The following is a 22,370-nucleotide window of genomic DNA, read 5'->3' on the forward strand; positions in this document are numbered from 1 at the left end:
ACATGGACTTAAGACTTCCCTTGAGTTCTTCAGTATATCCTAGGTAGGACAACTCTAAAATTCACCATCATATTTCCTGTGTTGAGTGCCAAAATTGGCTATACTTTCGAGATTTCGGGAATAAATTTGGCAGCTTGAAAGGGGCTAAATTGACACTTTTCATCCTAAATTTACATATTGTACAAATTTCGATGCTCGTGATGCAAGTTATTAATACATGAATATCAAACGAAGGTGTGTGAATTTAATCTCTCCGTTTGTTTTCAACCTTGCTCGTGGTAACTAGGATGGTGTCATCTATATATACATGGCCAATGTTCTGAGTCTCTGACAGGGGATTGATTGTCGTTGTGAAGAAGAATATAAAGGGGGCCAAAAAAAAAAAGAGCTTCGTTACTGAAAAAGAATCAGAATTGTATAGTCTAGACTCTAGAGCAGGAGGTAATGCAAGATAATCTTGGTCAGAGACGGAAATGGCGAAATGATTACAGACATCTGATCCACTACTTTTGCCCTTTGAGAGTATATACTTTCGTTGCCCTTTTTGACCCCCTATAAAGTAAAAAAAATTACATGACCAGAAAATCTTATACGAATCCCAATAGAACAAATTACATAATCGATTTTGTAAATCCTTCAAGAAAACTTAATTAAAGTGTTAATCTTAATTTAACAAGCTTAATTCAACAGGGTCTATCACTATATTTAATCGACCGAAAACCCTTTTTATGTTATCTAGAACTAGTTGGAGCTGACCCCATTTGTATCCGTGTGGGACAACCGAATTGACACGAAAACGCGATTAAATAGGCCAATTAGATTAATCCTACTAATCAAAAAGGTTGAAAACTTGAAATTACATGTAAAGAGAAGAAAAAAATAAAAAAGGAAATTGAAGAAGTTAAGGTATGGTGTGCTTTTCAACTGGAGATAATGGTAGGGTCCCCATGAGGAGCTTTTGGAGAACAAAGTGGCTCTTTCTTTGCCTCTTGAGAGAAAAAGAATAACGGCTTCCGTTTTGACCATTTGCTGTATATATATAAAAAATAAAAAAAAAACCTCATTATTCTTAAGCCTTGAGGTCGAGAGTGGGCGTGGGGTGGGGTGGGGGGCCTCTCTGCTATGGCACCACGCGTTAGCGTGTGGGACCTGATAGCGTGATATCATGACCGGGTCCCATGGCCATCAGGGCATCAACTGAATCTAGTTTTGGATACTAAGTAGCCAACAGCCTTGCATGGTGATTGTTGGGCATGACTCAATTTGATGTGGCTGCCTACGTTCTTCTATATCAATGAGTTAGTAGTGTTCAAATTTGAGGTTTTAGGATTCAGAGATCGATCTCAGGTTCGAGTTCTCTAAATATGAGTTTCTTTGCTCACTTTATATTGATCAGTTTGTACTGATATTAAATTACAATTTTTATGATTTATGAATTGACCAGAGTTGTAATCTGTGTCACTGTTTGTAATCTTATTAAAAAGAAGCAGAAGAACTCTTGATTGAACTAATTTAAACTGTGTACAATCTTCTTATCTCCGAAGAGATAGAAGAAATGGTATAAATCTTTAAATGTTGTCTCATACGCCAGAGCATTTTGTAGCTACTTGAGTCTTATGATGATCCCGAGTGTAGTTATTGCACTGAATTTTCTCCTTTATGTAAGCAAATGATAGGCATGGTAAGACTATTCCGAGGTGTCTGACCGAATCGAGCTGTGCATTCTAGGTCCGAAATCTTCCCCTTCATTTGAATTCAGATGAGTATAAAATTGTTCCAGAAGCACAACTTGATGTCATTAGTCTTCTTTTGTTCTTAATGGGCATATATTTCCACTTTCAGAAACTTAGTGGTAAGAATTAAGAAAGGTTTGGATGTTGAAAATATACATGCAGGAGCAGGGACCCTTTCACCTTTCTCTCAACTACAGAAAATTCACCATCAGAAACGTAGTGGTATTTTCGGTGCCAGCTTCTCATGCTACGCTGCAAATTTGCATGATCCTACGAAGACCGACTGGCCAGACAGACGAGAAAAACGACGCATTTGCGCAAAGAAACACATTTCGATGGGCTCCGCATGCTAAAAGCTTTGCTGGATATCCAAGCATTTCCCATCCTCCGAACTTCACATACTAGCTAGACCTGGCCTGTCATGTTAGATTTTACGTTTCGGCTATCATAGCACCATTGATTTCTTGGGATGAAGACAAAGCAGTCAAGAAAGAAAACACACGATCCAACACATATGTCAATATGACTTGTATTATGGTATAAGAAATGTGCTTGCTCCATTTGACGTTGTCGAACAAAAAAATTCCTCGTTTTTTCGACCTTAAACCACTCGAGTGGATGAAATGAAATTTTCTTGTACTAATTATCTGTAATTAGTTCAATAATCATCAATCTTTCCCCCCTATCTTCCTCAAGAACAAACACTAACGAAAAACCACATGAAACTAAGTAGCACACTAACCCAACATAAACCCTCAATTCCTCTCTCTCAACCATAAATTGTTTCGCACAATTTGAACAAGAATCCTCGAGCACAATAAGTAATCTAAAGCACTACCAATAGTTTGTGGCTACTGCTCATTGGCTAAGGCTTCCTGCAGTAAAGTAGTATAACTTATTATACTCATCCCTCCACATGTGAATAATAAAATGATTATTTCACCCCTTTTTCATCCAAACAAAAAGAGAAGGGGACAACGAAACTTATTTTGGGATTTCTTCCACCCATATTTCATCTGTTCTCTAATCATAGCCTAACTAACAATTATCTTTACCCGTCACTACAACTATAGTCAACTAACTCCACTTAGCAGGCATGTTGCCCATGCCACAATCTCCCACCCCTTTTATTACATTTTGTTAATGGATCCCATAATTTGTGTACCGGGTTAGTGTAAATTCCCCTGTTAATATTTGTATGATTAGTGTAATGCGGATTTCATATATCCAGTGGCATGAAGATTTAGTTCCAACAATAGCCTGTCGCTTAGCAATCATGTTGTTCCACACAATAATTGTACAGGCCTATCCCAAATATCCTATTTAGATGTGGTTTGGGATTGCCCCGACTTATAAAGAATACTTCTGATACAAGTGCTTTCAGGTTACCAAAAGCTGGGCTCCTTAAATTACATACGAAATTAATTATCAAACACCTTAAAAGTGCTTTTAGTGCTTATAAATGCACCGTAACCTCGAACAGAGCTGACAGGAGACTGCAAAAAGGGCTGCACCACCTAACCTAAGCAAATCGCTAATCTATCATTAGATTAGGAGGTTGGTTTTTCATCGTGCATGTCGTTGGGATTGATGTGATAAAAAGTCTCTACTATGAATCGTTTGTTGGGAAAAAAAAAAAAAAAAAAAAAGGAATCATGATGAAATTTGGCAAGTTGCCTGGCCTAATTAAGCTGCTCCGCTACCAAAACTATGTGCTGAACATGTCCAAGTTTAGAACATCAGACTCCAAAATTGGACTTGTGTGCAGGCCTTCCTCCAAGTAAACCATTGAATAGTTAATCCCAGCGAATTCTCTTCAATTCGCCAACAATATTGGCGTCCACGAAAAAGTGAAAGGAAGTTTGCGAGGCTGTATATCGGACCTTGTACTAGCAGTCCTAAGTTGTTAGCCAGCGTGCTACACATATTTTCTCCTATTTCCGCTGCTTAGGTATAATTATAGCCTTATATGGTATTCAAATTGGCCTGGCAGCCTGGTTCTTCTTTAGTCATATTTAGGAAATTGACATGTGCACTCCCATTTTAGCCTCATTCATTGCCTTTCCGCGTTTTTCAAAGTATCAAAATGAGCTGAAGTGTACCCATTTTACAATTAAAGGACAATAATGTAAGAGTTCAAAACTTTGAACACTGTTTTATGGGTTTTTTTTTATTATTATTTTCAGTTATTTGTATAGTAAAAAGATCAGAACGAAATGAGAGCGAATTCCTCACAGTAAACATAATCACTTAGATATTTCTTAGAAAGCTAAGGAAATCAGATCATGAATGGGATCCCAAAAGGCAGCAGATCGAAGATTGGAGTCTGAAAATATATTTTTGTTCATCTCTTTAGTAGAGTAGAGGATTTTATTTTACAGCTTCGATATAATTTTAATGATTTTCTATTCTATTATTTTGATTTCCATCGTGCGGAAACACGGTTTATGGCGTTAGTCCATTGCGTAGAATGAATTTTCTTGAAGATGAGCCTTTCTGTCGACTCCTTTCCAATATTGCATGTGACGATGGTTGATCCCTAATCTGTGTAAACTGTACACTTGACTCTCACAAAACGTCAACTTATAAGCTCATGCCCGAGAATCAACTATCGCACTATTGCTTTAAAAGAGTAACTCAAATTTGTATTCTCTTGAGATAAAAAGGCCAAAAAATGCAGTAATTTGCACCCTTTTTTGACTTTAATCCTTCTGACTTTAAACGTGATCATCAGGTTTTTGTTTTCCTCGTAGAAATTTGTGGAGTTTGAAGCACAACAGCTTAATTCGGCTGGAAATGTAAGCTCTACTCAGGAAGAGTTTAAACTAAGGCACTTTCTTCAATTGCAGTACATTCTATAGGCTACTAGCGTCTTGAAATAGTTGACGCAGAAAGAGAAGAATACCTGAGGCCAAAACCCACAGAGAGCTGGGCACCAATTCAATCCTCTCTTTCTGAAATTGGACATGCTGCATATTTTGCTTTATATTCTCATTTTGGAGTCGAAATATATCCTTACATGCATTAGAAACATAAAAGAAATCGACAAATTAAAGATTTTTTTAAACAAAAGAAACCAAGAACACTAAAAATCTCAAACAAAAAAAAAACACACACACACACACTAAATCTCTTTTTATTTTTTTTTAAATAAAAAGAAGCTAAATCTTTTTTTTTTTTGGGGGGGTTTGGGACTTGTGATTTGATAACAGATTGAGAGTAAGTTCAGAAATATCTTAGTTGGACCAACGAAGATGCCACACTGAACTTGGTCAAGTTAAAGAGCAAGGGCTTTGCTGCGCTGAAGGCCCAAAATGGGCTACTTAACCAAATCCTACGGGCCACATTTAAGCGACGATGAAATACGCAAACCTGTAGCTTCGGCCCAAACAATAGTCATCAAAACGAAAAGATAAGCATCGATAAAACCTACATATAAAAGCACAGAATTGCAGCAATTTCGTCTGTCGAAGACAGCCATGGATGTCGCGTCAAATACACTTTTTATATATTTCCATTGCCTTTCTTGATATAATGATTAAGAGAAAAAAAAAAAGTTACTGCTAAGCTTGCAAAAGATGAGTGCTAAGCACTGAGAAGTGTAAAGAAGCAAAAGTACATGTTTACAAAATATGCATTCCAAGAATCTGAGGCTTCGGTAGAACAGCTACTTGCTACGGCACCAATCTAGAGGCAAGAACGCCAAAGCACTGATTCACTCGCTCCTACGCATTTTTATATTTACAGGAATTTCCTTATAAGTTTGAACCTTCTTAGCTGCTTGGCGCAAAGGCCTATTCATGGAAGATCTTCTGGACCCTTGAGCGTCAAATACAGGAGCAGAAATGCCTTCTTTCTCTTCATTTTTAAATGAGCTTGTGGAATTTAAACCCTCTTCCTCCATCTTATCATCTCTCAACAAACATGAAGAAATTTCTGCATCTTTCATCTCAGAAATATCGTCAGAAGATTTTGGTTTTGCACATTTAAACCTAGCGGACTGTCTTCTTGCACAAGGCCTGCAAAGCCATCATTGAAACAATTGTTGGTCCCACTGCGCTTGATTATATAAAATGTGAAACATACAACACTAGCAAGAAACTTTAAGTTGAACAGACAAACCTCTTAGTTTCAACCTCATTTCCATGCACATCATTGAATGTAGAAGTAGAAACATTTTCTTCAAGTGAATCGTGAGTTGGTTGGCATACAGAAACAGTCACATCTTCTGTGTCAAACAAACGTTCATCAGGTTTTAGTTCTTCACGCTCAAACCTAGCAGACTTCCTTCTCGTACATGTCCTGTTAAGACAACATAAGTGCATAAAAAGATATATTTTGCAAACTAAATTTGAGAACTAGCTGGGATCAAATACTATTAGGCAGCTGTAGCTTAACATGCAGAAACAAACCTCTTATTTTCATTTATATCCTTCGATTGAGCCAGTAAAGAACAGCCTAAACATACAGAAACCAATATCGTAATCCCATTAGCAAAACAATTTATGCTTAGTTTTCTATCTAACAATGATGTTATCAGGAATCTACTAACTCTTTGATTGCGGCCTCCTATTAGCATTTCCAAGTTTATCATCATTGCTACATAGCTTGGACTCCTCTGCTGCATCACTATTAGACTGTTTCACCTTTTAATAAATTGAAGGGACATTTGTAAGCAAAGACACAAATCATAAGGAAACACCATTTGCAACCGTACAATACATGCTTACACAGAATCTTGCTTATGTACCTCATCATCAACTATTTCACGTTTTCTCACTTGCACTTTCAGTTTCTGAAAAACAAGAAAACCAAATGGGTGAGGCAAGCACCCACAAAAAAAAAATAAAAATGCCATTTCGACCTGGACAGCTCAATTTAATAAGAGGCAAGCTGCACAGACCTGAACTTCAACATTCTTTGCTTTAAGCACACCATTAAGGCATCCGAGTTCATGTTGTAATGCTTTTAGCTGAAATCAACCAAAGACTATAACATTTCAACTGAAATATTTAATGAGGTCAAATGTTCTTAAGCATGTATAAGTACTTACCCTATCTTTACCAGAATTGAGATCCTGCAGATTCAAGTAATTGAAAATTGTGATGATCACAAAATAGAGAGAGTAACCTAATACAAAATTGGATAACAAAGAAAACACACCATCAGCATTTGGCTGTTTGATTGAGCTAACTGCAAGTTCTGTATCTGCATTTTCTGCATATTTACCTTCAGTTTCTGTAACTCAATCCCAGTCACTTCAATTAGTTTACTGTTGGATGCAGTTAAGGACATAAAATGAGATAAGAAGCAATGGGAGGTACAAAATGACTACAAACACAAAGGGAAGTTAAAATAAATAAATTGAGCAGGAAAGGTAATAGATGATGAGAAAGTTAATCAAAAAGGATACTTTCTTTCTGCTACTATCTTCATAAGAGCCATGTTTTCCTGATTCACAGTTCAAAGCAGACAAAATGGGATAAAACTTCAACATCGAATAAACTCAAAAAGTATTTCTTCTAGTAATTCAAAGAAAATTACCTTTTGGAGCTGGTCAACATACTCTTTAGTAGTAATTGGCACAACTTGAGAATTACCATCTTGTATTAAAGTCTTATTTTGCTGAGGCAAGTTGCTGATATCTGCAAGCATTTTCCTTGATGTGTTTCCGGATGGAGCCTTTGTTGCTTTTTGTATCTTATGTTGAGCTAGCCCCGGTAACAAAGAAAACAAGTTGACGAACAAATTCAGCCCCATATAAAGCCAAAAAAAGGGGTCACAGTAAATAAAACTCAGGGCCTGTTTTAGAACCTCCTATTTTGCACTTTACATGTATTCAAGTAGACTGGATAACTGATTGTGATAGAGAAAAAGCAAAAATTAAGTCGCGTCTGAATGCAGCTTCTGTTTTATAATTGACTTAATCTCATTGAAGCAAAATCATATGTCTACACATCATATAGGTTCAACATCTCTCCTCTTAATCTCTTCCAAACCCCTCTACAGACCAGCAGGCAAATCTTCATAAAATATATCACAAGTGAACAACCACTATTCAAATGTAGTGACTTGTTTCCCCATGAAATTTGTTCATCCTCCACTACGAATGACATCAAATTAACTTTCTTTGCATTCCATGCTGAGTCACTTCCATATTTTCCAAAGCAGATAGAACTGCAACTCACTATGATGCCTGTAGTGTTGGTCATTTTACAGTTTCAGGTGGGCCAATTTGAATTCAAATAAATGCTGATAAGTTCAATTTGTAAGAGAAGATACAGTTGATGGTCGCAGGTAGAGGATACTGTGTGGTGGTGGAGACTTAGAAGCTAGAAACCATGGAGCACATACAATAGGGAGAAACTCAGAGAGAGAGAGAGAGAGAGAGAGAGAGAGGAGCTGTCGATGCTTGCCAGAGAAAGTGAGCTTCTTGTTTCTAGCAATTTCAACTTCCAAGCCATGTAAATAAACAATAGTTTCCCAAGTTTAACATTTTTGTTGTTTTTCAGTTTAATATTATTATTTTCTTGGGTTAAAGAGATTGAACTTTGGAAAACCAAGCAATCAATCTCTGGAAAATTTAAATCTTTGGAAAACCAAACAATCACTCGTAAGAGAAAAAACAAATCCTTTTCAGGTTTGGATTATAAGAAAATAAAAACAAGAAAAACAAACTGCATGGCTCCCAAATTGCCACTTAGTCAATCAAAAGAACAATGTATCAGTTCAAAACTACAAAATTCAATCTATTATGATAAGTGAACCCTGCTCAGTTACAATACAATCTCATCTCATACTACCTGGGGTCAGTAACTGGCTACCATCTTCTTTCCCGCAGGTGTCTCTAATACCAGAAAATAATGTTTCTTCCATTTCTCTCCTTTTTGAATGCGAAGAATTAGCATAAAAGTCCTTAAAAAGTTATTCATAAAGAGGTTAACATATTTAGTAAACTCTACACTCATGACTGTAAGCGTTGGCAGATTTATTAGGTTTCAGCTATTAAATGATCCTCAGATATCCATTAAATATAGAAGAGATAAAGATTCAGACAAAGCCAGCAATTCTAAAGCCCAAACTGCTAGCAGAAAAATCGTGGAATTTTACACAAATTACACCAAAACCTCCAATTCTCTTAGCTAAATATAATAAATTACCAAAATTTGCGAAACCCACAATGGGTATTAGGGCAAAATAAATTCCCAAGCTAGGTTTTTTTTCTTAAAGTGGTTCGATTATTAAAGAGGGGAAACAACAAAAGAGAACAAGATTTCCTAATGTTATGCACCAATTAAGAACGATACACTACTATTCCGTTGAAATGTAGATAGAAATTCAGATTAATTGAAACAAAAGAAAAGAGAGAGAGAGAGAGAGAGAGAGAGAGAGAGAGAGAGAGAGAGAGGGAAGAAACTTGAAGAAAATTTACCTCCCGTTGCGAAGTTATTCTCGGTCTGAAGAACCGCGATACTCTGCATCTTGGACGCCGTCGTACCTTCTCTTCTGTCTACCTCCCTGAGATTAGCTTTCCTTTTTCAGTTCAGAAACTTCTACTGCGGATTCCGTCTCTTGGTAGTAGAGAGCTACATTAGAAGATGTGGCTGGAATTTGAAGAGGGGGAGGAGAGGGAAAGACAAGTAAGGAGGGGCAGCCAAACAAACGGCTTCCCGAACCCAAATCCCAACCACCCTTTCAAATATTTGTCTGCTTAACACTTCCTTTGTTTTACTTTCTTCCAATATACTTATAACCTGTCAACGCACATATTTAACCACGGAGCCAAAGTCAACACAAAAATTGGACTAAGTCCCTTTTTTTTACGGTAAAATATGATATATTAGATTATATAAATATTATCTTTGTCGAAAAAAAAAAATTGAATGCACGTACTTGCCTACTCGGTACTTCCACATATTTGTATCTATAAATTATAGTATAAAATTTTCGAATGTGCAAAATTATATATGATCAATCATATTCATTAAAATTCTTGGCTTCGAGAAAAATTCATTTCAATTCTTTGCGGTTACTCAAAAACTACCCAATTATTTGTATTGGAAGTTGGTTATATAAATTAAAGGGAAAATCACCAATTTAATCTCTAAACTTTTTCACTTAAACCAAATTCGTTCTTTACGGTTTGTTTTCACTAATTTAGTCCTTAAACAATTTTATTAGGTTCAATGTAGGACTTATTGGGCAGCGCCACCACATTTTATGTATTTTGCGTGGCGGGTCAAAGGTATAATTGGAATGACATGTTCGATTGTCTAATTATAGGGATTATTACAGAGACTTTTTAGACGATTAAAGACAAAAACCTCTGAAAATTGAGAGAAAAGAGCACTAGAGAGAAACCAGACCAAGATCTCTGCAAAAAGTCAGCCACTGCCCGTGAGTTGTACACTTTCCTCTTCTACTATAGTATAGTAAGTTGTCTGCATTTGTCACTGGGATTTTAGCAGGCAGAGCTAACAAAACCAGAGCTTTTCCACGTACTCTTAGCACTGTAACATGGTTCCGTATTTCAGCGTTTCACTACTTCTCTACTGCCGCCCAAAATACAGCACTAAAGAGAGAGATATATAAAATATTAACATAGTAAGTTGTTCCAAGGGAAAGGAACATAGTCCATAAGGCTGCATTCACGCAAGTTGTATATGTCCCGGCTTAGAAGATTTAGTCACTCTCGAGTCCCCGGTGCCACTCCATCTAAGTATATATCCAAATCCAAGAACATAAATGTCTTGCCCTTGTTGTAGCTACTGCTGCTGTTGTTGTTGGAGGGCATTGTGTGGAGCGGTGGACGGTTGGAATAATTGTATGGCCTTAACTGCAGAGGCCAAGTTGAAGAAGAAGAAGAACACAAATGGGGAAATTGTGATGGCATTGTAGGATGATCGACTGCGGTAGAAGGTTATTCAAGTATGTCACAGTTGTCATCCTCCGACGACGACTCCAAGATGGGGCAATCCATGTTAACTCCAAACAGCCTCAACCACTTTACTGCGGCCTTCCCTTGGACCAGTGGCACCGACTCAAACACCATTGGCTCCACCGCCTCCCCATCCTCCTCTACCATCACCTTCTCCGGGTTCAGCCCAACGCTGGCTCCTCCTCCTCCTTTTTGCACCAGTTGCACCGTTCCGATTCCCAAATTAACCTGGAGTCGCCTTGCAGCCGAAGCGGATCTGAGATAAATGAACGGGCCAGAACAAGGGTTTCCCTTCATTACATTGCCGTAGGCATAGTTGTTGCTTATATGATGAGGATGAGATGGATAGGGATTGTTGTTAATACTGACACCAGTAGCAGCATTATTTAGTTGTAGCAACTAGGAATGGTCCCTGGGGGTTTGCTGCTGCTGATGATGCTGCAAGTAGAAAGGATGGTTCCAAGGATGGGGGAAAGAATATTGATGATGTGGAAGTAGCTGCAAAAAACCAGTAGTGGACATGGAAGGAAGCAAACTAGGGGTGATCGGGAGCTTCAGGTCGGTGCCTCCAATCAATAAACAATCGATCCTTGCCCAGCTCACACTGAAAGGAGACGATGTCCCCGGCATCGAGCTTCTTTTCCTTGACTAAGCGACTCCAGTCTTTTCTGAAATTTTGATCCTTATGATCCTTGTTTCTCTCTCAATTTTAAGAGGTTTTTGTCTTTAATCGTCTAAAAGTCTCTGTTATAATCCCTATAATTAGACAATCGAACATGTCATTCCGATTTATACCCTTGGCCTGCTGCACAAAATACATAAAATATGGTAGTGATGTCCAATAAGTCCTACATTAAACCCGATAAAATTGTTTGAGGACTAAATTAGTGAAAAAAATCGTAAAGAATGAAATTGGTTTAAGTGAAAAAGTTTAGGGATTAAATTGACGATTTTTCCTAAATTTAAAGTGTTGCGTTAGACTTTTATGCACTCAAGTTCAATTAGTGCCTGTCGATTGGATTCAATATTCTTTCTTGGAAAATTCCATAGGTTCAAAAAATAAAGGAAAATGAGTATGAATAGCCCAAGAAATTATTGAGTATGTTTATGATATAACTAAATAAGTATTAAATGACAAGGTGAGGGGAGAGGAAGAAGTGAAAACTAAACAGAGGAATGAAAGTGGTGAGAATTAAATAACATTTTTTTGGTTTAAGAAATTGATCTATATTAAAGTACGATTATTATTAATGCCACAGTCAATATTTTGATTTCACAGCAATTTTTTTTATTTATGTGTCAAACTTGCCCATCTCAAGTCCTAATTATTTTTGGATTTTAAACAAGTAATGTCATTCCAATTTAAAGTTGCGATAGAAATAAAAAGTGAGATATGGTGAGATCATTTGTCGTAAATTATTGATAAGTTGTTAATTAACTTGTAAATGTTACTTGACATAATTAAAACATGAAAACATATTTACAATTATGGCAAAATAGAAAGAAATAATAAACTACTGTCCACTAATTGTAGAAAGCCTTTCGTGTTTGTGCATATCATGAAGTTTGTTAAATTTCGGTGAGTAAATTAGAGTACGAGAGGCTACCTTATTTTAGAAAAAAATAAATAAAAGGTTTTAAATTCTGGATCTCCTACTAACAATCTCTCATATTTTACCATTCAACCCAGCCCAACTCTCCTTTAGGCTAAATTGAAACTTGAGAATGCGATTTTACATTTTTCAAATTTTGAGGGAGCAAATAGAGGCTAAAACTGAGGGAAAAAGGGTGAATTGAATGGTTCAAAAAAATGAGTGTAAGTAAGACGTATGAATTTGAATCCTAACCCTCTCACTTAAAAAAACAAAAAAAAATAGAGGCTGAAGTCAAGAAGATAACTCTCAAATCATTGACTGGATTAAACCCACCCCAACAAGGGGTAGTGGACTCTTTTGGTTTTGTGAAGGGTCTTGATCTTTGAAGCTCGACATACTCTCTACAAGTTATCTTAAAGAAGCCCATAATATGTTCAAGAATTGAATCTCCCAGTGTTTGGGCCCAGTTATAGACGAAATTGTGATGGGCTTCGAATATACGGTATCTGAAATGTTACACCTTAAAAAGACAAAACAGTAGCAGTAAGAGAAAAGAAAAGAAGGGACATGGATGTAAAAGTCAGGAAAGGAGAGCAGAGGAAATTAGTTTCCATCAATTTTGTTTGAATTGAAATATGGAAAGAATAGAAAGAAAATGCTGAAATTTTGTTTGGATTGAGGAAGGAAAAGTAAAGAAAGAAAAAGATCAAGTGCTAGTTAACTGAAAAGGAAGAAAAATATTTTTTTTTCTTAAAAAAAATAAAATTATTTCAGTATTAGATTTGGTTTATTTTTCCTCCGTTTTTGCTTACTTTTGGACGGAATCATTACTTAACAAAATAACTAGATTATTTCCTCCTTTTACTTCCCCATCCTTCATTTTTTTCCTCTTAAAAAATCAATCCAAACAAGAAAAGAATAAATCCCTCTAATTCCTTTCCTTTCCTTTCCTTTGCCTTTGATCCCTTGAATCCAAACTTTGCCAAAGTTTTATGTCATCTTTTATTTTGAAGTATGATTGAGTATGACAACAATAACATTTCTATAACATGTAGTACGATAACTACTTGTTTTTTTTTTCTGTTTTTGTGTTCGATCTCAACTCGTCTTGCACACGGACTCGCACTATCATTCCCAGCTCGCAGAGACGTGGAATCCATTCTAGATGATGGCACAAAATGTTTAGAAATCTTTAATTCAATGTCATAAAAGTTTTGAGTATTTTTTGGGACTAAAGTATAACCACATTATTTATGACCCAACACGATAGATACATATATCAAATGCAGCTAAGTACAGCACCAGTTTTTTTTTTTTTTGGGTAAGTAACATGGATGTTTGGTTTCAGGCCAGTTGATTAAACCCTTTCCGACTACTTGTCCCTTCTACCTCCAAATTCCTCATTTAATCATATAAGGCAAAATTTTCTACCATAATTGTGTGGAACGATGCAGCGTAAATTTGTTCAGGTATGTTAAGGATTTTTTTTTTCTTCATGTGATTGGAAAGTGTATAGCTTTTTCACTCCAAACGGGCAAAATATTTTCATCTTATGCCAAAAGTTTGTTTACGTGTTCCTGGAGAGAAACGAAAAGTTAACGCAGCAATTTTGTTCCTTAATTAGGAAGAACAACCGATTATTTAGACTTTTCTCTTCTGGTACTTCTTTTTTTTCCACCCTTAGCGATTTCACTTCCTCCAAGTTTTTCTCTTTTTTTTTGGCCACTTTCTTCTTTTATAAAGTTTTTCACTAAGCTAACTTCAAAAAAAATAAAAAAATGTACTGACTAGTGTGAACATATGTTCAATTCGTGCTTACAAAAAAAAAGCCAGTGATGTAATATGGTTGACTAAATTCCTTAGGAGGGATTTTTCGTAACAAAACTTGTTATGGCATTTGTGTCCTACGTAGTTTTCTGTTTTCTTGTGAAAAATATACAAAATTACAAAATATTGCTGCCGACACAGGTTGGAAAAAGAGAGGCCCTCATCTGGCTTGGTTGTACGCACCAATTTTTCATGACGACAGGTTGATTGATGTTCATCAATATATATATTTTTTATAATGGAAAGGAAAAGAAATAATTATAAACTTGCACAATTTAGACTAACTTTTAATGGATTAATCTGTATATACTGTCATGTTTAAATGAATGACACATATATTAAATTTGAATTTCAAATCTAAATTTTAATTATGTGACATTCATCTAATGATGACAGTGTATACAAGATTTTCTCATTTTTAATATAATTTCTACACAAAGAAAACAGCTATCAATTAATATTTATACCCACCACAAATATTTTTTTTTATCAATTTTTATTCTAAATTCCCTGTACGAAATATTTACATTTTGGTAAGAACTGCATGTAGTTTCACGATGAAATACTTTTCAAATGTTGAAATTTTGTTTTTCATCAAATAAAGCTCCTTTTAAAGATACACTTGGCACAAGAAGTGCTCAAAAAACTCAGTTGGGATCATCTGTGCCACTACTCGGTGCCAAATCCAGTGCCAATCCCACTTATTACGTGATAGTAGAAGAAATTTAAATAAACAACACATGACAAATGAAATAAATAAGACACTTGGTATAAATATAGAAATGACACTGAATTGCCACTAGAAAAGTGGCACTGAGGATCCCGTGTGCAAAAAACTGCACCACACCAAGCATAATGAATGGCTTTCAAAGAGAGGCACTTCAATTCTTTAGCTAAAAGCATTTTGCTACTAATTATAGATGATCAGGTCATGGCTGCCCTTTATAGTAATTTTTGAGTCCGGATAACACTGGCGGTGCAGATAAAGACCATTATCCAGAACCTATTCAAACAAAGGCCTCAAATTTTGTTGTAGAAACAAAAAAAATGAAGAACTTAATCTTATAGTAGCCAATTCCTCCCAGCAGGAGTAAATGAGAATGAGCATGCAGAAAAAGAAGAACCCAAGTCTTGCTCGTTTAGCGTATTTCTTTTGTGATACTTTTTTCCAGTGGCAAAGCAACAGTAAAATTCGGCACTTTGATTTGGATCGATCATATGCTTTAGCGGCGGGCTTTTTGGCTAATCTTTCTCCGTCTCGAGGCAATGCTTAAAAGCTTTGCTTCCTACAAAGACAAAATACACGTAGATCTGCCGCCAATATATTGGTTAAAAAGTCTAAAGTTTCTCGTTCAAAATCTACTTCTTCACTTCACATCCATTTTAAGATTTTTAGAATATGCTGAAACTTTATGACTTAATGTGATCTGCGATTCTTTGGACATCCCATTAATTATTCGCATTGGAATGGCAACTTGATAGTAGTCTTATCTACATCGGCACAAAAAGCCAAAGAAATCGGCCCCGGTGGCTTTAATTTTGTGAAATCGATTCATTATTATTTCATTTTTATATATCGAACTTGACTTTAAATCCCAGTGATATACCATTCTCACTTTGTACGTACGGAATTTCAAAAAATGTAACTGCAAAATAAGATGCTCCTATATTGTCCTTTAGTATGTTGTCGTTTAGTTTGTCTTAATTTAGCGTACTTCAATACGAAGGTATGTTATTAATAACTAAGGTTGAAATCCTAAAAATCAAAGAGGACGGATTCAAATCTCCCCATCTTCTTTTCTGTTTCTTAAATCTCATCTCATTTTTTTCCTAAAAAAAAAAGGTAGAAAGACATGTTTATGAGTTATTTTTACGTCATCGCGGTTGTTATACCAGTAATAACCTCTGAAGGTGTCCGAAGCGGATATGCTACAGTAAGGCCTAGTTTTGCAGAGTGGATGGATGGATTTTGCAGGGGAAGTACTGAGTAAAAGAAAAGTGGTACTGGGTTTTGCCTTTTTTTTTTTTAAAACCAAATATACCATAAGCTTTATAATTTGGTTTTATAAAAATTAGTCAGTAGCAATCATCCACGAAATGTTGAGTAATGAAATAATAATGCACAACAATTCTATAAAACAATTGGTCTCTCTCTCTCTCCCTGAGAAAACTTATCAAATTTCATTCATTTTTTTCGCTCATAGTAAATTCAGATATTCTTGAGAACGCTAGATACAGATCCTATAGCTGGAATGGAGAGCAGGCGCAGATTGTATGGACAATAGATCTCTCGTTCACAACACCAGTTATATTCTTAAAAAAAACCTCAATTGTCCAAACTCGAATCTCAAACTAGTAGTAACAATTGGCAAAACCATAAAAAGAGGACTACATTTTGCGGTTCAAATAACCAACATATATACACTTTTATTATTGAATGAATGACACGTAATTTAAATTTGAAACTCAAATTTCACATATATATATATATAAATATGTATGTCGTGTATCCAATTACGATAGTATATATATATATATATATATATATATATAAATTGGACAAATGCAACTTTGGATTCTCTGTGACCAGAACAATTTGGTGCGTCTAATGGCTTGTTAACATTGAGCCGCGAGTCCAAACTCCTCATTTAGGAAGGAGTTTTCTAAGCAATTTGGGAGGAGAAATCGAAATCTTGTTTAAAACACCAAAGCCGATAACTACAGAACAATATAATATATTACTCTCTTTTGTATTTGCTTGGAGCTTTGGTCCCTTTTTGAGCTAAAACTAATACTCGTACCCAATGAAATGATGATTAAGTAAACCACTGGGCCAAAGGCTCAGTGACCACCACGAAAAAAATCTAAGGATTATGTCAAAGCACTTTCTTGATCTAATTGGGTCTGTATACCCACTAGTCCCCTATCACAGAGCTTCCTTAGGCTCCCCCTCCCCTCTAGATTAGGATAGAGTAGGTTATACAAATATATCGTTACTGAAAAAAAAAATGATGATTAAGCAATTCAAGCATTGAATGATTATGAGGTGTGTCCTGAAGTGCATTACTTAAAATTTTTTTTTTTTTGATATTTTATGAACAAATTATTTACTCTTACATGCATCGACTCACAAAAAGAAATAGAGCCACAATAAATTTTTAAAAAATACCTGATTCATCTTCAATTGAAACAAGATATTTTTATCAAAGAATAATTTGAAATAGTGCCATGATAAATTTTTAAAAAAATCTGATTCATCTTCAATTGAAACAAGTTATTTTTATCAAAGGATAACTAGGTATTAGCGCGTCTGAGCGAGTCTGAGCTCGAAATTTTTTTCCAAAAATGAAAATAGAAAAATAATTAGAAAAAACAATAATTCTTCGTCGGTTGTTTAACCATCACTAGTCCAGTCCGGTGCTGATTCAAAGCCAATACTGACTTTTATACCCAAAGTTTTGGATTTTGCTTCACATACATCTACGAAATAGAACCCAGTACTCAAATTGTTAATGCCCTCTCAAATTATTAATTTTTACTAATTAGGATCCAACATGTTCTTGTCCCCGGTCAATGTTGTTGATAACATGCCTATTGTTCTTTTGAGATCCAAAGTTCCATACCCCAGCTGACATGGATCCCATACTTGCTTTACTTCCCTTTCATTTTTCTTCATTTCCCTTATTTTCAGCCCTTGCCTTTTTTAGTTTCTTTCTATATTGAATCTGCCTTTTTTGAAAAAAAAAATTTGCATGTTTATACTTTTCTTTTTCAGTTGTGGGCAGTACGGGCTGGTGGTTGGTTCAACTTGCCAAGGTGTCAACCAAAAAGCAAACCAGGGAGAGAGACAGCAAGGTGCCAGGGAGGAAGAACAATTTGACTAAGTAAAAGAGAAAGGAAAATGCACCATTATTAAGTTGGAAAGAGCAAGCTCGACGAAAATTTCATGAATTTGATTTGCAGTAATAGTGGGGTCGCCAGCAAGAGCATACATTTTCGACCATGCACATAGACATAGTCTAGGCCATTTTTCGAGATTTAATGAAAACCCTTTTTTTTTTTTTCTTCTGGCGATCAATGAAAAAGTTCTGGTTTTATTGCCTCTATCCTCTAGATTTTGGTGGAAAAAATTATCTTTGTCAAAGTCATATGTTAACCAATTGCATGCCCTTGTGGTATTAATTGTGTAACCTTCAAATATTTCAAGACACCTTTGGTATGTAAATCATGAATGTGTAATAAAAGAAGCATTAATATTCTATACACTGACAGTGTGTATATTTTTACCATTAGATACATGACATATAATTTGCTATAGCTAGAATATGCGGTAGACATTTTCTCAGTGACAGATCGACCTGCAAAGAAGAAAACATAATTCCACATCCAAAACCTTAATAAAATAAGCAACAAAATTAACTACAGCATATGCCCACGAAACAACATCAGATAAAAAGTCGGATTTTTTTTTTTTTTTTTGAACTTGAGGCTCAAGCTCACTGATTTGATATGAAGATCATCAGAGATTCACCGTAGCGACGAAACCTAAATCCACATCCCATAGAATTACCTAAAAAAAAAACTAATGAGAAGTAATTGCAAGTAAATAAGACTCTTTGCAAGATATTTGGATAAGTTGAGGTTAGGGGTCGCAATTTTCGACACGACCTGAAAACGCGACACGAATCTAACACGAAATTAATGGATTTGGGTTGAGGCTTCAGGGGTTCAGGTCAGAATCGGATCGAACTCGATGAACCCGAAAAGAAAACAGATCGATTTCGGGTCAACACGTGGGTGCCCCGATATAACCCGTTTACGAATTAAAAATAATTTAATAAACATAAAAATTATTTTATCTAACTAAACTTACTTAATCCTAAATGAATTTATTTAACTTGTGTGAAGTTGAAATTATTATATTTGGACAAATAATATATTATATTATTTTTTATTTTTATACTGTTTTAATTTAATTTATATTTGGTTTGGGATAAAACACTTTTACAGTGTTTAATTTATTTTAGACTTGGTTTGGAATTATTTATTTAAATTTTTATTACTTGATTATGTAATTAGTTTTGTGAGAAATTTATTTTATTAGAAATTACAGTGGTAAATTAATAAATTAAAATTAAGTTTCGGGTCGACCCGCCAACCTGAAATTTTCGGGTTCGTGTCAGGTATCCTAACCCGTTTCGGGTTGGCGGGTCAAGTTCGGGTCAGCGGGTTTGCTGTTATACTTGGGTCTCAACCCAACCCGCCAACCCGAATTCGACCCGATTGCCACCCCTAGTTGCGAGCCGCTAGCTAACTAAGGCTGCGTTTGATAAAATTGAAATCCGAAAATTGAAATCTAAATTCTGGATCTATTAAGTTATTAAATTGTTGAGTATTAAATTTAACACATTTGAATGTATATCATATTTAGTAATAAGTGAATAGTTTATCACTTAATTTTAGAAGCAAATTTTACCTAGAAATTTTAGTGCTATCTAATTAATTCAAACGTTCAATTTTTTATTATCAAACGCATCTGAACATATTAAGTTTAAGTGTAGAATTGAATTATTAAACAGGGCAGATATTCAAGATCCCCAAGAGCTTGTACTCTTTTTCATGAAATGATTATTGGTTATAATTAGCTACTTATATTTCTAAACCGTAATTGATTTTATGTGTGGAATTTAGTAGAGTATCATAAAGGGGACATCAACTTGTCTGCAGTTTCTATCCAATAAAAGTATGCAACTTTATCAATTCAAATTTGTCATTGAGGATTGAGGTCTAAGGCATGCAATAGAAATAACAAACTGAAAGTGACACAGCCAAATGCATTTTTTCCACTAATGGTCATCGCGGTTTTACTTTCATAAGCGTGTATATAGAAAATCATGATGGATATCTAGAGCCCGGTTGACTTTTTTTTTTATTTTTTTTTGTAAAAAATATACTGTAGATAAAAAAATAATTAAAAAATATGTTAATAAAAGAGTTAAAAATATTTTTGAGGAAAAAGGGGAATCGAAACGATCAACAAACACATAATACTAGTACTATTTTTTTCCCTAAATTTGTTTCTTGTGATTTCAGTCTACTTGTAGATGCTAAAGTTTGAGCATACAAGTGGGGGCGGTCCACTGATTATCAGTCACTACTGCTCTGGCATATTCGATGTTCGACGTCCTATTTGGTGTATTTTCGTATTTGTTCTTTCTAACCACTTTTTTTTTTTTTTTTTTAAATATGCATTGACCTAATTATCACTGTAGCATGCTTGTTGATTGGCTAAATCTAATAATCATGTTTTTGCAGAGGGAAGTGGATTATCTCATATATATGTATATATAATTAATTAACGTTTGTTCAATAATTGATGCAATGGCAGCAGGCCTTTTTTAAAAAAAAAAAAGAAAAAAAGAAAAAACACTTTCTTGGGGGATCAAGTCTCGTATTTTACTCATGACCGGCACTCCTTACAAATTAAAATTAGACAATCATTACTTTTGTTTTCTTCTTTCAGGAAAATGTTTTCATGTGAATCATTCCACCAACCAATATACAGCCACTCTCGGGCATTCCGGAAATTATTAATATATCAAATATCATTTCTTACTTGAGGTTTTTGTATTCTTTTTTGAAACTTTAACTTGACTTCATGCTAGTAATAATTGCCTAAACATCAAATGGTACTCCAACAAGATCGATTGTTTCATATTTGCTTCCCGATAATTGGAACTGAAATTATAATTGTTGTTGAATTTGGTCGTTGCTATACAAATCCAATCAATGCTCTACTTAACGAGAAAGGAGAAGAAGACTACTAGATCAGGTTTGCATGCGTAGCAATTGAAAAAAAAAAAATCTCGATCTTAATCTCAAATGGTTTGAAGTTGAGGTACTTGTTCATTTTGTCGAGCTCTATTGCTATTTCTTATTTGAGTTGGTTACCGGATATCCAATGGACGCCCGATGAGAGAGGGTCTAAGTGTTTTGTTTGCATACACTATTATTTCAAATAATATTTCGTTTACATCATAAACATATTTTTCAATCAACCTTTTTATATTCCCAACCACTTTTTAATCTCACATACATCATATCACAAAAAAATGCTACAGTAATTATTTCAAAAAAGCATAGTTGATTCAAAAAAGTCACAATTCAGGGGTGTAATAAATGTCAATGACTCAATGTGTGTATTTATCTGACAATTTATGTGTGATTTAAGTATCTTAACAATTGTGTAATATGCATCAGTTAGAAAAAAATCTTTTTATTTTCTAATTTTTAGTTCTAACTTCTAATGCTAGTATTTGTATTAAGTTGGTGCGGTTTCCCTCTTGTGGTGTTGAAAATTTAAACCAACCTCAATGGTCAATAAGTATCAAGTGTAGTTTGCTGAATTCATTTATGTGCTAAACCTTGTAGCAATATTGCTTGATTAGAATTAGTCAATTTCCAAATGTAAGTCATATATTTGGTTAGTTTCCTTGCGGTTGACCGTTTGGTACCAGTGCTACTATAAATAAGTACCTTACCGGGACTGCGGTGTGTAATTAAGAGAGTGCATAACAGAGGTAAAAAAAAAAAAAAACCACCGAGTGCATAACTGGGAGAATCGAGCCTCCCAATTTGAGGATTGTGAGTTTATTGTTCTTGAATTTTGAATTAGTAAAATTTTTTATTATTTATTTGTAAATTTATTTTTCTCCTCTTTCCACACGTATCCTTATACTATATAAGAATGAATCATGATCAAAGGGGGTTTAAATTTCAACTGCATGGATAGGGATTTTTTGAGAATGTGAAATGTTATGTAGTTTTTTAAAATTTTTGGTACAACTGAGGATAGCATGTATTTAGGTATATTTACCAAAATGTCTTTATTTATTTAAAGTTTTGATTTATGAGACGTTTGAGTATTTCTGAAAAATGAAATTATTTTGCAACTGTTTTTGCATCAAGTACAACTCTTATAAGCTTATGTGTTGGTATAATTACTGAAATGGTATTATAGACACATTTAATTAAAGTGTGGATTTTGTTGTGCAATTAACACAAAGACATATTAACATATTGTACAATTAATACGTTGCTATAACTAGCCATTGGAGGATATTCCTTTCTCTGAAACAACTTATGTCTACTCTTGGACGATTTTTAACTGACTGTAGGGATCTTTGGGGATGGTAAAATTATAAAAGTATTGATAAATCAAAGTACACAAGTACGTGCTACAATTAAAATGTACTATTATTAGATTTGTCATATTTG

At 34.9% G+C, this 22,370-nt stretch overlaps 1 protein-coding gene across 1 annotated transcript; it reads right to left on the minus strand.

The window, feature by feature from the left end:
• Positions 1-5,217: 5,217 nt before the first annotated feature.
• On the minus strand, positions 5,218-9,448 carry LOC113730759 (uncharacterized). The gene is made up of 11 exons (XM_027255651.2): positions 9,166-9,448; positions 7,278-7,444; positions 7,147-7,184; positions 6,897-7,005; positions 6,787-6,810; positions 6,637-6,705; positions 6,484-6,528; positions 6,286-6,379; positions 6,146-6,191; positions 5,856-6,035; positions 5,218-5,752 (listed from the first exon to the last, which is right to left on the minus strand). Exons 1-11 carry the CDS (start codon positions 9,212-9,214, stop codon positions 5,449-5,451), a joined length of 1,125 nt encoding a protein of 374 aa, XP_027111452.1. The 5' UTR covers positions 9,215-9,448; the 3' UTR covers positions 5,218-5,448.
• Positions 9,449-22,370: the final 12,922 nt, after the last annotated feature.

Source organism: Coffea arabica, chromosome 2e, assembly GCF_036785885.1.
Source record: "Coffea arabica cultivar ET-39 chromosome 2e, Coffea Arabica ET-39 HiFi, whole genome shotgun sequence".
In the NCBI taxonomy this organism is placed as follows: domain Eukaryota; kingdom Viridiplantae; phylum Streptophyta; class Magnoliopsida; order Gentianales; family Rubiaceae; genus Coffea; species Coffea arabica.